Below are 15,299 nucleotides of genomic sequence, written 5' to 3'. Positions count from 1 at the left end.
CTCAGCAAAACAGGCACAGTATGCATCTCCCTTCTTATCTCCCGGGGTCTGAGGGAACAAGGTGAATGTCAACAGTAAAGCGCCCTATGAACTTGACCTCGAGCCCGGCCCAACCTCCCCCTTCACTTCCGTAAACAAAGAGTCGGGATTGGCTGATCCTCGTGGGCCGTTCTACAGACTAGGCTGTGATTGACTGAAGTCCACATGTTCCTCCAACACACGGTCCAATAGAGAGTCGCTGGCCGGTCGTCCAATCCCGTTGCGCCGGCCGAGCGGCCAGTCAGCCAATCAGGAGCCCGGAGGAAGAGCCTTCCGGTTCCTATTGGGTGGCGGTCGCGTCGCGGCGTAGGGGCTCTGGTCTGGCTGGAGAGGCGGCGAGCTCGCAGGCCAGCAGGGCGTCCCGGGCCATGGGGCAGCGCTGGGGACCGGCCTTGGCGGCGGGAGAGCGGGCGGGCTGCGTGGTGAGCGCCCGCGGCGCGGAGCGGCCCGGGGCGCAGGCCGAGGGGCCGTGGAGCTGTAGCGGGGTGCTGTTAAGCCGGCGCGCGGGGCTCGTGCTGTGCCACGGGGGCATCGTGGCGCCCTTCCTGCGCGCCGGTGCCGGGGCGCTGCAGCCGGGGGCCGGGCCGACCTTCCTGGGCGCTGACAGCTGCCGTGACGACCTGCGGCTGCACGTGCAGTGGGGGCCGGGCCGCGGGCCAGAGGCGCGGGCCGGGGCTCGGGGCGCGCTGTGCACGCCGCCCTGCAGCGCCCAGCCAGCGGCCCACGCCCCGGCCCGCGCCCGCCTGCTGCTGCTCGTCTGCTGCCCGGCCTTCCGTGCCAGCTTCGCGCGCCTCTTCGGCGGCGAGACGGCCGAGCAGTGGCGCTTCGCGGGCGGCGGCCCCGAGCCTCCCGCGCCCCCGCCGGAGCCCGAGGACGAGGCGGGCGCCTGGGCCGACGAGGGGCCGCTGCTGGCGGCGCTCGGCTGGTTCGCGCTGCTGAGCGCGGAGGGCTGCGCGGAGGCGGCGGCCGGCCCGCGGCTCTCGGTGGGCCCCGCCGCCTCCCTGTCCAAGGGCGCCCCGCTGCTCGCCTGCGGCTCCCCGTTCGGCGCCTTCTGCCCGGACATCTTCCTCAACAGCCTGAGCCGCGGCGTGCTCAGCAACGCGGCGGGCCCGCTGCTGCTCACCGACGCGCGCTGCCTGCCCGGCACCGAGGGCGCCGGCGTCTTCTCGTCCGACGGTGCCCTCGTGGCGCTCGTGGCGGCGCCGCTCTGCTGGCGGGCCCGCGAGTGGGTGGGCCTGAGCCTGCTCTGCGCCGCCGACGCGCTCCTCCGCGCCGCTGCCCATGCGCTGGGCCGCCTGGGCCGCCGCGCCGAGGCCCGCCTGCTGGCCGCGCTCCTGCCTCCCGACGATGGGGACGCCGCCGCTGCCGCCGCCGCCCCCTGGAACCCTTCCCTCCTCCCGGAGCACGAGGCCGCGTGGGTCTCCGCCGTCCTGGTCGAGTGCGGGTCCGTGTGGGGCTCCGGAGTAGTGCTGGCCCCACGTCTGGTGCTCACCTGCCGCCACGTGGCCCCGCAGGAGGCCAAGAGGGTCCTGGTGCGGCCTGCCGCCCCCAAGTAAGGCTGGGGTTACCTAGCAATGCCACCCTCAGAAGACACCCCAGCTGTTACTCTGGCCTCTTGGGTTGCCTAGCAACTCATCATCTCTCTCTCTCCCCGCCCCCCTTCCATTGGTCTATTGCATTGACAAGTGATGTAATGGGGGGCAGCTAGATGGCGAAGTGGATAAAGCACTGGCCCTGGATTCGGGAGGACTTGTTCAAATGTGGTCTTAGACACTTGACACTTACTAGCTGTGTGACCCTGGGCAAGTCACTTAGCCCTCATTGCCCTGCCCCCCCCCAAAAAAAGACAAGTGATGTAATCCCTCCCCCTCTTCCTGGGTTGCCTAGTCCCGGCCCTTAGAAAGCAATCTCAAGCCTCTCACGTGTGCCCCTGGATACCACCCCCAAACCTCTTAGATGCTTCCTTCTGGGTTACCTGGCAAAGCCTCCCCACTCCAGCCGACCCTCATCTCTCTGGGCCCCCTAGCTATTACCCCCCACAGTCCTAAGTAGCAGTAGTTGTACTCCTTCCAAGGGTTACCTAGCTCCATTGCCATCCCGCTTCATGACTCCCACCTAGATTGCCCAGAATGCCTTTCCTGCCTCCTAGCTACTTTCCCCTTCCCCAGTTGCCTAGCAACTCTCCCAAGCGAGCCGCTGAAAACTTTATATTCATTCTGCTTTGCCCAGATGTTCCACTCTAGCAGGTTCTTGGTTGCTTAGCAACCCCAGTCCTATTCCCTAGCCAGCTCTCTGCAGCCCATCCTAGCAGCACTACCTCCTTCCCTCCTCTTGCTCCCTGCTGGGGGTTGCTTGGCAATGCCACCTCGACTTTGCAGCTCCTCTTCTGGGGTTGCCTAGCAGCACCGTCCCTGTTTCTCTCTGATCCTCAGCCACTCCTTTTTTATTTCTCTGGTTATCTAGGACTACTCTCTGCATCAGTATCCAGCCTTCTCTTGGTTTACCTGACAGCTCCAACCCCAGCCCTCCTCCCTCCTGGACTGCCTAGAGAAGTTGGCTCCACATCAAACAGCCTCCTACTTCCTTAGGTTGCTTAGCAACACATCTCTTGTCTTCCTCATACTACTTCCTGTGTTAGCTGCCAATGCCCCATCTTCGGGCAGCCTTCTTCATATGCCCCCTTTACTAGGCCAGGGTCTGGGAGACTCTAGGATAGGCCTTTTCAGAATGCAAGGCCTTTGTTGTTTGTTGTCCCCATCTAGAACTGGGAGGTCTTTGAGTGGGCCTGAGCCTTCTTCACAATATCCCCGTGACTTGGGGGCATGAGTAGTCTCTTTGTCTCATAAAGAAGGAAACAGGCACAATGACTTACCCAAGGTCACACAGTTGGGATTCCATCCCAGGTCCTCTTCTCACAGCTGCCTTATAAAGAAGGTAGTGTAGGTGGTGGGGATTTCTGGGTGGAGTGTGCTCATTAGTCTGGATCTGTAAACCAGCCTTTGTCTCTCTTCTCCAGCCTCCACTCCCTCATTAGAGCTTCATTATCTTCCTAATCTGACTCACATCCTTCCTTTTCCTCTGTGGCCTCAGGCACCTGCTTTAAGAACAGAGTAGGTGCTGGTGGCTGCAGTAGAAGCTCTGCTTGGCCAATGGACTTGTCACAGTGGGCCTGGACCTGGTGGAAGAGGAAGGTCACAGAATTTGAGGGTTAGAGTGGCCTCTGCTGCACCAGCTGTAGGACCTTGGGCAAGTCACTTCCCCTTTCTAAGCCTCAGTTTCCCCTCTGTAAAACGAAGGGGTTGGAGCTGATGACTTCCACTTCCTCCTAACCGTACAACCCTATGTTCCTAGTTAACAGTGATTTTTTTTTTTTTTTAGTGAGGCAATTGGGGTTAAGTGACTTGCCCAGGGTCACACAGCTAGTAAGTGTTAAGTGTCTGAGGCCGGATTTGAACTCAGGTACTCCTGACTCCAGGGCCGGTGCTCTATCCACTGGGCCACCTAGTTGCCCCTAACAGTGTTTTTACAAAATCTCTTTTCCTGGGTCCGCATGTCTGTACTTTAGTAGGAATGAGGAGGGAACTTTCATCATATAGTATAGGTTTGTAGAGGGCTGCAGTTGAATGACACCTGAAAGGTCATCCTAGAGACCAGTCCCCTGGTTTGACAAGGGGAAACCGAGGCTGCGAGGAGTGGTCAGGAGCCAGGAATCCAGTCTGGTTTCCTGACTTTTCAGGCTGTTCTTTTTTTTGTGAACCAGTGACTTTCCACCGTCGCTTCCCTCTTTGCACTGATTCGGTTCTCTAGTGAGACAGGAAAGAAGCATGACCGTGATGTGGGGTTTAAAGAAGGGGGGTGTATGATCCCTGTTCTCTCCCACCCCGGTGCTGGGGAGGAGTGCCGGCTTTGTCGGCAGGGGCCAAGAACCCGGTTCCCTGCTCTGCCCCTGACCGGCCCTCTGCCTTTGGGCAAGTCGAATGTGTCCCTGAAATAGGGTTGGCCCACGTGACCTCCAGGGGCAAAGTGCCAGCAAGAAGGCAAAGAGCTCCAGGGAGATCCCTTTTCTCCCTGTGTTGCCTTGATTGGGGAGTTGGTGCAGAGGCTGGAATCCTGGGGTCTCCTCAAATCCCTTTCTGCCCTTTCTTTGCTCCCAGGAGTTCTCCAGTCTGGGGTAAAGTAGTGTTTGCTACCCAGGATACATCTCCCTATGATGTGGCGGTAGTGAAACTGGAGGAAGACCTCAGAGGTGTCCCATTTCCTGACCTGGCCAGCCACTTCCATGAAGGTGAGCTGGGAGGGTGGGGATGGTGCATCTGAGCAGAGCAAGCCAAGGAGGAGGTGCATGGCAGAGGCGAACCAGACCAGTGGGCCTCCACAAGCCTGGGGTGATTCCTGAGGCGTGGGCCCCGAGGTCTGCCCTCCTGCTCAGCTGGCATCTCAGGGGTGGGCATGACCTTGAGCAAAGCACTTTCACTCTTGGGGCCTCCCTACAAGATGAGGGCACTAGCTTAGATGATGGCCAAGATTCTCCCGGTTCTAGATCTGGTCATCTTTTCATTCTGGAATATCAAACACTCATTTCTGTGATGCTTCAAGGTAACATTCATTAGAATCCCCCATGCCTGGCACACAGTAGGTACTTAAACATTCACTGAGTGGTCTCTAGTGTTCCCACTATGTTCATAGATAGATTTCTTTTGACAGAGCCAGTGATTTCTTTGGTGTACAGAGCCCCAAGTCCCCCAGTGAGAAATTCTTTTCACCATTGTAGATTAGCTGATTCTCTGCCATTTATAATCTCAGCGGGCTGTGGCACCTAAGTGAAAGTCTAGGTTCACATGGCCAGGATGTGCAAGAGGCCGGATTTGAACCCATGTCTTCCCTACTCTGAGGGCAGCCCTCTTTTCACTCTGGGAGGCTGCCTGTGTTAATGATTATGTGTTAACAATCGAGTGTGCACCAATATTTCACCTTAGTTGTCTCACAACAGCACTGCCAGGTGGTTTGTGTTCCCCATTTTCTTGGTGAGAAAACTGAGGCTCTGAAGGGGCAGGGACTTGTCCAGGGTCACAGAGTTAGTGTAGCAGAACCAGGGTCTTGAGTCCAAGCTTGTTACTCTTTCCAGTAGATCCAGTTGGCATGACTGTACTGGGGGGACTCAGGGGTCCGGCAGAAAGTGAGGCTGGGGCAGTGCAGCCCCCTTGTTCTCTTGCTGGGAGCTGATCCTTGTCTCCTATCTTCCTTTTCCAGGTGAGGATGTGCGAGTGGTTGGCTTTGGTGCCTTTGGCCAGGCCTGCGGTCCCTCTGTGACCTCGGGGATCCTGTCTGCTGTGGTGAAGGTGAATGACTCACCTGTGATGCTGCAGACAACATGTGCCGTGCATGGCGGGTCCAGCGGGGGGCCTCTCTTCACTGACTCTGGGGAACTGCTTGGTAAGGAGCTTCCTGAATTCCTGCCCTCTCCCTCTGTCCCCCACTTAGGCTCAGGAAACTCAAGTCAGTTCCTTCAGTGTGCCTAGCCCTGTTCTAGGCCCCGAAGGGGACGAGAGGGGAATGAGGATGAAGGCCACAGACTAAGATGATTGAGCACTTGAACTAGAGGGCTGGGGCAACTCACCTCTGGAAGGTCGCCACAGGCTGATCTGAGCCCCAGAGTGCTGCTGTCCTCCCTTCCCCTGGGGCCTTGTCTGGCATCAGCTGGACGCTGGTTACCAGGCTTTCTCCTTACCCCGATTCTGCCCTGCAGGCATTGTCACCAGCAACACCAGAGACAACAGCACAGGGGCCACGTATCCTCATCTGAACTTCAGCATCCCCATGGCTGTGCTAGAACCAGCCCTGGATCAATACAGGCGGACGGGGGCCCTGCAGCTCCTCCGGGAGCTGGACCGGCCTAGCGAGCAGGTCAGGGTGGTGTGGCGGCTGCAGAGAGTGCAGGCTGAGCCCCCTCGGAGCAAGCTCTGATCCCTGCTGGGACATTAATGACAGTGGCCCAGTGACCCCAGGGCCAAAGCCTGCCGGAATGGCTACGGACCTGGCTCCCAGGCACATCCCACCCGCGTCTCTGCTCCTGCCTTCAGGTGCCTGGTGCTCCCCAGTCTGTTTGCCCCTGGAGGCATCTGGTTTGACCTCTTGACAACATTCCTGACCAGTGGTCATCCAGCCTAAGCCTGGGGAATGCTGGTGAATTCCCAGAGGGTCATGGAGATAGCCTTTATGGTGATGGTGGTGTTGGGGGCGGGGCGGGGGGGGCAGCTCAGGCAGGAGGAAAATAAGAATAAAAACAACCCCCTGTTCACAAAGTGCTTTCTTCACAACCACGTGGGGAGGCAGGTCATGCAAGTGTCATGCCCATTTTACAAATGAGGGAACCAAGGCCCAGGCAACAGAAGTACAGTCATCTGTGAGGGGCAGTGTGCCAGTCCTTCCATTCTATAGTTGTCAAAACTGGCCAGAGAGATGGCGAGTTACTTGCTTGGGCTCATGAGGATACAAGTCTAGCCAGCACAGCTGAGACTCACAGCCAGCCTTTGACCCAGACGTCAGTGTTCCCAGCCTCTCATGGACTGCATGACCTTAGAGCCAGGTGGACATGGCCCATCTGTGCTTCCAGCCCCAGCCAGGCAGGTGGGAGACACAGCTGAGCAGTCCCAGAATTGGAAGGGCCTTCCTGCCAGGCTGAGTAGTCCGGCCTGCACTGGGTGAATGACTCGCCCTTCTTCTATAACCTCTGCCCTCGAGGCCCAGCACAACGGGCTTGGGATGGCCTTTCCCTTGCTGGGAGGGCCAGAGTACCCTCCCTGAGTCTTCTTTTGCCCAGTTTCTTCTAGCTTGTTCCTTTTCCCAGGGCACGATTTTTAAAAACTCCTTCCCTTAGAACAGTCCCTATTGTCTTTCCATCCAATCCCATGTCTCTGATTGATGGATCGAGGTTGTTTGTGTACTCACCGTGTGCTTTGGACACTGCTCAGCCTTGGGGAGCAAAGCCTCCTGTCCTCTGGGGAGCCTTGTTGGGGTGAAGAGTGATTGTGGTACATGGGATGCAGTGCTTTGGGTTGGGCAGCCTCTGCCCTGTGTGGCTCATGCAGGTGTGGCCAGTGGACACGGCCCCACAGGAGAGTGGCCAGAGTAGGTTTAGGGCATCATGTGGCAGTTTGAATGATCCTAAGCCACGCTCAGACTCAGTCCATCTTTTAAAAGAATATGTGGGGGGGCAGCTAGGTGGCGCAGTGGATAGAGCACCGGCCCTGGAGTCAGGAGTACCTGAATTCAAATCCGGCCTCAGACACTTAACACTTAGTAGCTGTGTGACCCTGGGCAAGTCACTTAACCCCAATTGCCTCACTAAAAAAAAACAAAAAAAACAAAAACAAAAAACAAAAAACAAAAGAATATGTGGGGTGGCTAGGTGGTGCAGTGGATAGAGCACTGGCCCGGGAGTCAGGAGTACCTGAGTTCAAATCAGGCCTCAGACACTTAACACTTACTAGCTGTGTGACCCTGGGCAAGTCACTTAACCCTCACTGCCCCACAAAAAATTAAAAAACAAAAAAAAAGTTCATTAACATAATTTCTACCCCTCCCCAAAGAAGCCTCCAGACATTTCCCTCCCACCTCCCTGCACCCTGCCCCCCCTTCTGACCAATCTGCATGGGCAAGCAAAGCCCCTTTCTGCCTTGACCTGGGCTGCTTCCTGCAAGGAGCCAGAGAGCTGATGTCCTTCCACATACTCTTCCCCCAAGGAAGAGTACAAATTGCTCCCCTGCTTCTGCTTTCTTCTTGATGCTTTGGTCCAGAGGGGACTTCCCAGGTGTCTTGGGAAGCCCATTTCTTAAAAGCAATAATATCCTGTCTTGTCCATAGAGCTTACTTCATTCAGCCATTCCCCAGTTGGTGGTTGGGGCAGCTAGGAGGTGCAGTGGATAGAGCACTGGCCCTGAAGTTGGGAGGACCTGAGTTCAAATCTCACCTCAGATACTTAGTAGCTGTTTGACTCTGGGCAAGTCACTTAACCCTAATTGCCTTAAAACATCCAGGGCACTGGAATTAAGGGGGGATTGGGAAAAGCTTTGTAGAAGGTGGGATTTTGTCTGGGACTTGAAATGAGCATGGAGGCAGAGTTGAGAGAAAAAAATTGGTGTTTTAAGGTTTGCTAAGCACTTTACGAACATCTCACTTGGTCCTCACAACCACCCTTGGAGATAGGTGCTATTTATTATTATCTCTATTTTACAGATGAGGAAACTGAGGCAGACAGGTTAAGTGACTTGCTCAAGGTCACACAGCTAGTCATGCCTGAGGCTAGATTGGAACTTGGGTCCTTAACTCCAGGACCAGCGTTCTATCCACTGTGCAACCTACCTGCCTCTAATCAGTGACTTTAAATAGGATTATTTCAGTTAGATTTTCCAAGTAATCTGGAATGATTTTAATTTATAAATGAGGGACACTTTGTTGGAGAAAGAGCCTTCCTGTTTTTCTTTATTGAGTCCAATGCTTTTTCATATCAACAAACAGATCTTGTTTCCTACACACACCTTATAGTCAATTGTGAATTGTGAACAGAAGTGACATGGGCCCTGATGATCATTTGATGCAGAAGTTTCATCGATGCAAATTAAAGCCTTATTCAGCAAACATCAGACCCTCTTTTTTTTTCTGTTGAGAATTTTATTTTCCAAATTACATGTAAAAACAAATTTTGACACCAATTTTTTAAAATTTTGTGTTCCAATTTCTCTTCCTCCCTTTCCCCCTACCCCCAAGAACTCAAGCAATTCAATATAAGTCATACATGAGTAGTCATGGAAAACAACTCCACATTAGCCAGGTTGTGAGAGAAAACAGACAAAAACAAAACTTCAGATTAAGGAATTGTCAAAAAAAAATTCTGCTTCAATCTGTTTTCAGATACCATCAGTTCTTTCTCTGTAGATGGACTGCAATTTTCATAAGTCCTTCAGATTTATACTGGATTATTGCCTTGCTGAAAATAACCATGTCCTTCCCAGCAGATCATCTCCCACTATTGCTGTTCTTTTGTATACAGTACATTTCACTCTGCTTCAGTTCATGTAGGTCTTTCCAGGTTTTTTTGATAGCATCCCGTGCATCATTATATATAGTACCTTAAACTTAAAGAATTTTCTTCACAATAACCCAGCAGAGTAGGTACCATATGTTTTGCCATTAATAATCAATCATCGTGACTATTTCCCTCCATCCTATTCCCTTCCCATGATATTTACTCTATTTTCTATCTTCTTTTACCCTCTCCCTCCTCAGAAGTGTTTTGTTTCTGGCTGCCCCCCCCCCTTTCGCCTTTTCCTCCTTATCCTCTTCCCCTCCTACTTTCCTGCATGGTTAGATGGATTACTCCTCACGATTGGGTGTGTTTGTTATTCCCTCCTTGAGGCAACCTGATGAGATTAAAGTCTTTGAGCTAATTCTGTGTTCTAAATTTTCTTCTTCCCTCCCTCCTCAACCCTCCCTATGAAATCAAGCAATTCAATATGTCATACATGTGCAGTTATGCAGAACATCTTCACCTTCCTTGAAAGTGTTTTGCTTTTTACTGCTCTCTCCCCCAATCTGCCCTTCCTTCTTTTCCCTCTCCCCCTCTAATCTTTTTCCTCTCCCACTTTCCCTCAGGGCAAAATATATTACTATACCCACTTGAGTATGTAAAACTTCAGACCCTCTTGCCCAACATGGAGAAGTGGCTGCCAAAAGTGCCACTGTGTCAGGAGTTAAATGTGCCCGTACAGACTTCCAAATGAGAATGGTTAGGGAAACTATTGCTTCATGAAACAGAGAGGCAGCCAAGGGTAGCTTAACACAATAGCCAACCAAAGCAGAGTCATCCCAAGGTCATTTAAGGATGAAAATAGACAACAAAGGGAAGTTAAAAAGTATAACATCAATGATAGTGGAACTGATGTGGGCTGGAATTTAGGGTCAAAGTGATTGTCTCAAAAGACTCAGTGACTCAGTTTCCCAAGTTTTATTGCAATACTGTGAGTGACCACAGCGAGAGAACCAGAATATTGAAAAGGTATCTCTTGAATAAGGAAAGGAAAGACAGTTATATTTATAGTATAGATAAATTGATTATCAGTCTCATTATAATAATCTCCACCTTGGGGAAGTACAGGGGAGGGCCTGTCGTCATTATGATATTCTCCACCTAGGGATGTTTCAGGGGAGGGCTTATCCTAATTTGGAGTTCCTGGGGTCCTAAGCCAACCCCTGAGGTGGATACCTTTTTCTGTGGAGGTGTGTTTTGGGGGTTTACACATCATAAGGTGAATCTGGGGACAAATTTAGCCTTTTCTGCGCATGTCTCTTTCTGATTTCCATGGCTAGTTTCAAAATAAAATCATTTTTCTTTAGAATTTCTATAGCCTTGTCTTTTCCCTTATTGTTCTTTCGACCTGACCCGTTTTGGTCCGTGATTGATGCTGATCACTGTGGGTACAAGAACCTAGCATTTTGACTTGTAAGTTATCCATTAACTGGGATCTAACTTCCTTTTGGAGCTAATATCTGAATTAGAGCTTGGATCTTAGGTTTTTCTATTAACCCCTTTTTGCCTCCCATATCAGAACCAGTGTCACTGTTCAGTCATGTCTGACTGACCCCATTTAGGATGGTCCTGGCAAAAATAGTGGAGTGGTTTTCCATTTCCATTTCCACTTCATTTGACAGATGAGGAAATTGAGGCAAATAGGATTAAGTGACTTGCTCAGGTCACAGCTAGTAAGGGTCTGAGGCCAGATTTGAATTCGGGTATACAAGTCTTCCTTATTCCAGGCTCATTGCTCTATTCACTGCATCACCTTGAGAACCACCCTTTTTGGACCCTAAAAACCAGTTTCCCCAAGAGTGAGCATGGTACTAAAGAAAATAAAGACAGGAAAAGCAAGTAGACTATTCAGAGCATGGGTAGAGGAGATATGGACCAAAGGGCATAGGACTGTGGGAGCATCAAGAGATTAGTATTTACCTGAAGGAAGGCAAAACTCTGTGGTTTGGTAAGTGCCATAAACCTCAATACAGAAGTAGGAGTAAGGTAACATGACTAAACCGTTGGCCAAATGCCTCATCTCCCATTGTGAGTCTTCTATCTACCCATGAATGGAGGGCAACCTAGATCAGACGTTAAAGGTTAACAGGCCGACTTTTACAACCAATACCCAACAATAGAGCACAGCTTTATCCACTGACTACAAAAGAGGGAGATTGGCTTAGCTGAAGGCAAGGAAGGCTTAATGGATCCTTTGCCCTTGCCTGGGCAGGAATCTGAGGATTAAAAGCAGAATCTCGGAGTTGGAGGAGACCTTGTGGACTTTGGCACCCAACATCTTTCCTTTATAGGTGAGGAAACTGACTCCCAGGGAGCTCAGGAGGTGCAGTGACTTGTCCCTACAGGTAGCTCTTTGATTCTAAATACAAGTGGGAAGTCCAGTCTGACTGCAGCCCAGGGTCCAGAAAGCAGACTGTTGGAAGGCAAAGCTAGAAAAGTAGACTGGATCCAGACTTTGGAAGGCTTTGAATGTCAAGCTGCAAAGACTGGACTCCACTCTAACATCTCCAACAGATGGGTCATCCTCATAGAATCCTAGAGTCCGAATCCTCTGCCTTGCTGGCCTGTCTTACTCCCTAGGGTGCTCATATATTTTCTTCTTTAGTATTTTATTTTCCTCCAATTACATGTAAAACCAATTTCTAACATCCATTTTTAAACCTTTGAGTTCTAAATTCTCTCCCTCCTTCCTTCCCACTCGCCTGAGAGGACAAGCACTTGAATATAGGTCGTACATGTGTACGCGCAAAATGTTTCCATATTAGTTGGGTTGTTTTTTTGTTTGTTTTTGGCAGGGCAATGAGGGTTAAGTGACTTGCCCAGGGTCACACAGCTAGTAAGTGTCAAGTGTCTGAGGTTGGATTTGAACTCAGGTCCTCCTGAATCCAGGGCTGGTGCTTTATTCACTGCGCCACCTAGCTGCCCCCTATATTAGTTGGGTTGTGAAAGAAAACAAACAAACAAAACTCAATAAAGTAAAAGATTATGCTTCAACCTGTGTTCAGACACCATCAGTTCTTTGTCTGGGGATAGAAAGCATCTTTCTCCGTACTTCCTTCAGTGCTGTCTTGGATCATGGTATTGCTGAGAACAGCCAAGTCATTCACAGCTGATCATCTTACATTGCTGTTACTTTGTATACACTACATTTCACTTTGCATCCCCTGGGAGATAGGATTTAGCCAGAGTGCATGACCATAGTTAGTCGTTTGGACCTTGTCTCTCCAGCTCCTAGAGAGCATGAGTTGTCTTTGAGCATTCGTTCATTCATTCATTTGTTCGTTTGTTCATTCACTCACTCCATTCATTCACTCATTCACTTCATTCATTCATTCATTAACTCGTCCTCTCCATCCATCCATCCATCCATCCATCCATCCATCCATCCATCCATCCATCCATCCATCCATCCATCCATCCATTCATTCATTCATAAAATCTCCGGCTTTTAGCACAGGGCCTGGCACCTACCTAGTAAATGTTTAATAAATGCCTGTTGCCTGCCTCACTGATCTGGCCCAGCTCAGCTCAGGATAGAGGAGACAGCCTAGGATAGCGAGAGGCACCTCAAGGGTAGCTGCTGGGTGGGGCAGTGTACAGGGCTCCCCCGCCCCTTCGGCCCTGGGCTGCTGGTACCTCCCCATCCCTCCCTCCTCCCTCTCCCCCCTCCCTTCCCGGGACGCGCTGAGTCACGCCGGGCCCGGAAGGCAGTAGGGAATTCGCTAACTGTGTCCTCTGACTGGGGAGCACGAGCTCGTGGGAGCTTCAGGTGAGACCCTGGGTAGGGGGTGGGCGTTGGGGGGCCCCCCAGGGGTGACGAGGGGAAGGGAGGGCACTCCACTTTCTCTCCCACCACCTAACCCCCATCCTCTCCCGGCTTCGGAAGGGGCTGCGTAGCGCGACGAAGTGAAAGAAACTGGCAAATGGAGTCTCAGGCCCCGGGTTCAAATTCTGAAGCCTCCGCTTCCTCCCTGCGATACCTGGGGCAAGGGGCTTAACCTCTGAGTTGTCGAGGCAGGGGCAGGGGACTTCCTTCCCTGAGAGTAGCCGTTATGTGATTCCGTTCCCGAGGGAGTCCTCCGGTGGGGAAACTCCCTCCACCCGTGCTATTTATTTCCGCAAGAGTTGCCTAGGGCACTGAGGAATGAAGTGGGTCGGACCGCTCGTTTTGGTTAGAGGTAGGACTCGAACCCTGGGTTACTTGGCTCTCCATCCACAGCGCTGGCCCGCCATGCTAGGTCCCCAAATCATTTTTAGGTCCCACCCCCGCCATGCCCCAGTCCTGTGCTCTCAGCGAGCGCTCGGGCGCTACGGCGATTAGGGTGCGTTGAATTGGTGTCGCTCTCGGTGCCTTTCACTTGAGGCCGGCAAAGACGCTGGTGTGCGGGGCAAACGCATCCACATCCCCGCTTCCCCAAAGGCGCTTCCCGGAGGATCAGTAAGGATACATCACATCCTTTGAAAGGGCCCTGGGCCCCGGTTTAACTGCTTGGGGAGGATTAGGGAAGGCTTCCTGGGGAGGAGCCAGAGACCTCACAGTCATTCCCATAACGAACTGTCTGTGCCAGCCGACCTGGCCCACTACCGAACCCGCCTTCTCATCCTGCCCTCCCCTCTGCCTCCCCTACCTCCAGTCCCACCGGCTGCAATCGCTCCAGCCTTTCGGCACTCAGCTTGAGGCACTGAACTTGAAAAGAACTCAAGGATTCATAGGACTAACGAGGAGAGGGCGCGCATTCCCAGCAGGGGGAACGGTCTGGCCAAAGGTACTGAAGTGCTCCTGGCCGGGGAATAGTGCGTTGGTCCGTTTGGCCAGTTACGGAGCAACTTGAGCAGCGGACTTTACAGCTGCATCCAGGCATCCAGTCAACCTCTCCAACATTCCTCAGATTCATCCCCTGGTTCATCGCACCACCCTGGTTCAGCCGCTTGACCCCTTTCATCTGGACTGTTGCCCTATAATTGGGCTCCCAGTTAACGGGCCTCTCGGTTCCTTTTTGTTGGTAGTATTTTATTTCCCAATTACATGGAAAGATTGTTTTCAACATTCTTTTTTGTAAGATTTTGAGTTCCAAATTTTTCTCCCTCTCTCCCTCCCCTTCCCCAAGACCACAATCACACACACACACACACACAGTCATGTTATACATATTTCCTATATTAATCATGTTGTAAAAGAATCAGAACAAAAGGGAAAAACCACAAGAAAAAAAATAACAGCAAATAAAGTGAAAATAGCATACTTCTATCTGCATTCAGACTCCATAGTTCTTTTTCTGGTTGTGGAGAGCATTATCTTTCGAGTCTTTTGTTGTTGTTTTTGGATTTTAAAAAAATAGTATTTTATTAGGGGCAGCTAGGTGGCGCAGTGGATAGAGGCCTGACCCTGAGTTCAAATCCGGTCTCAGACACTGGACACTTACTAGCTGTGTGACCCTGGGCAAGTCACTTAACCGCAATTGCATCACTAAAAAAAATAAAAAATAGTATTTTATTTTTTTCCAGTTACATGTAAAGATAGTTTTCAACATTTGAAGCCTCGCTTTTCCAACCCATTCTCTGCCCTGCTGTAAGTACCCAGCTGGCAAAATGATCTTCCTAAATCCTGAGTTTGACTGTGAGATGCTTCCACTCAAACACCTCTGGTGGCTCCTTATGGCCTCTCTGATAATATACAAATTCCTTAGCCTGCCAGCCATTCATCGTTATTCAGGGATGGGGAACTGAGGCAAGGGGATGAATTTGAGGAATTGGGACGGAGGGGATTAGATGTCCACATGGAACTTTTCTAAGGACCCCTACTCTTTGCTGCTGTGTCGGGCAAAGTGTTTCCTTCTCCTGGGCTTCACAGCAGAGAGCTGGTGGAGACAAAAAGGAAAACAGCCTCTGGCCTTGCAGAACTTACCTCCTAATTAAGGGGAAAGGGGTAGATTAATTAGATTAAAGGCAGCCTTCTCCGGGCGGATCAACCAATTGAAAATGAAGAGACCTAGCCCCGTATCTCAATCATAGCACTAACTAGCTATGTGATTGGATGAAGCCTGGGGCTGTTTTCCTTTTTGTCTTTGTCTTATCTTTCATCTTTGCATAGTACTTGGCATATAGTAAGTATTTAATCCTTTTTGCTAATTGGCAGTGAACCCCTAATTTGTTGGCAGAGAAAAGAGAAGACAGG

General features: G+C 51.6%; 1 protein-coding gene across 4 annotated transcripts in view; it reads left to right on the top strand.

Annotated features, from left to right (window-relative positions):
- Positions 1-316: 316 nt before the first annotated feature.
- The window catches only part of TYSND1 (trypsin like peroxisomal matrix peptidase 1), a 17,521-nt gene continuing 2,538 nt past the window's right edge, over positions 317-15,299 (top strand). The window contains exons 1-4 of one of the 4 annotated variants that reach the window (XR_006354714.1): positions 317-1,591; positions 4,194-4,324; positions 5,290-5,472; positions 13,759-13,890. Coding sequence is in view for 3 of the 4 variants with exons in the window: in XM_043982080.1 (XP_043838015.1) it covers positions 408-1,591; positions 4,194-4,324; positions 5,290-5,472; positions 5,786-6,003 (1,716 nt within the window). In the remaining variant the exon portion in view is untranslated. Of the gene's footprint in view, positions 1,592-4,193; positions 4,325-5,289; positions 5,473-5,785; positions 7,352-13,758; positions 14,242-15,299 lie in introns of those variants that run through there. The other 3 variants (XM_043982081.1, XM_043982080.1, XM_043982079.1) reach the window with 3 other exon arrangements.

This window comes from Dromiciops gliroides, chromosome 2, assembly GCF_019393635.1.
Source record: "Dromiciops gliroides isolate mDroGli1 chromosome 2, mDroGli1.pri, whole genome shotgun sequence".
Taxonomy (NCBI): Eukaryota; Metazoa; Chordata; class Mammalia; order Microbiotheria; family Microbiotheriidae; genus Dromiciops; species Dromiciops gliroides.
This window is presented reverse-complemented; position numbering and strand designations above follow the sequence as displayed.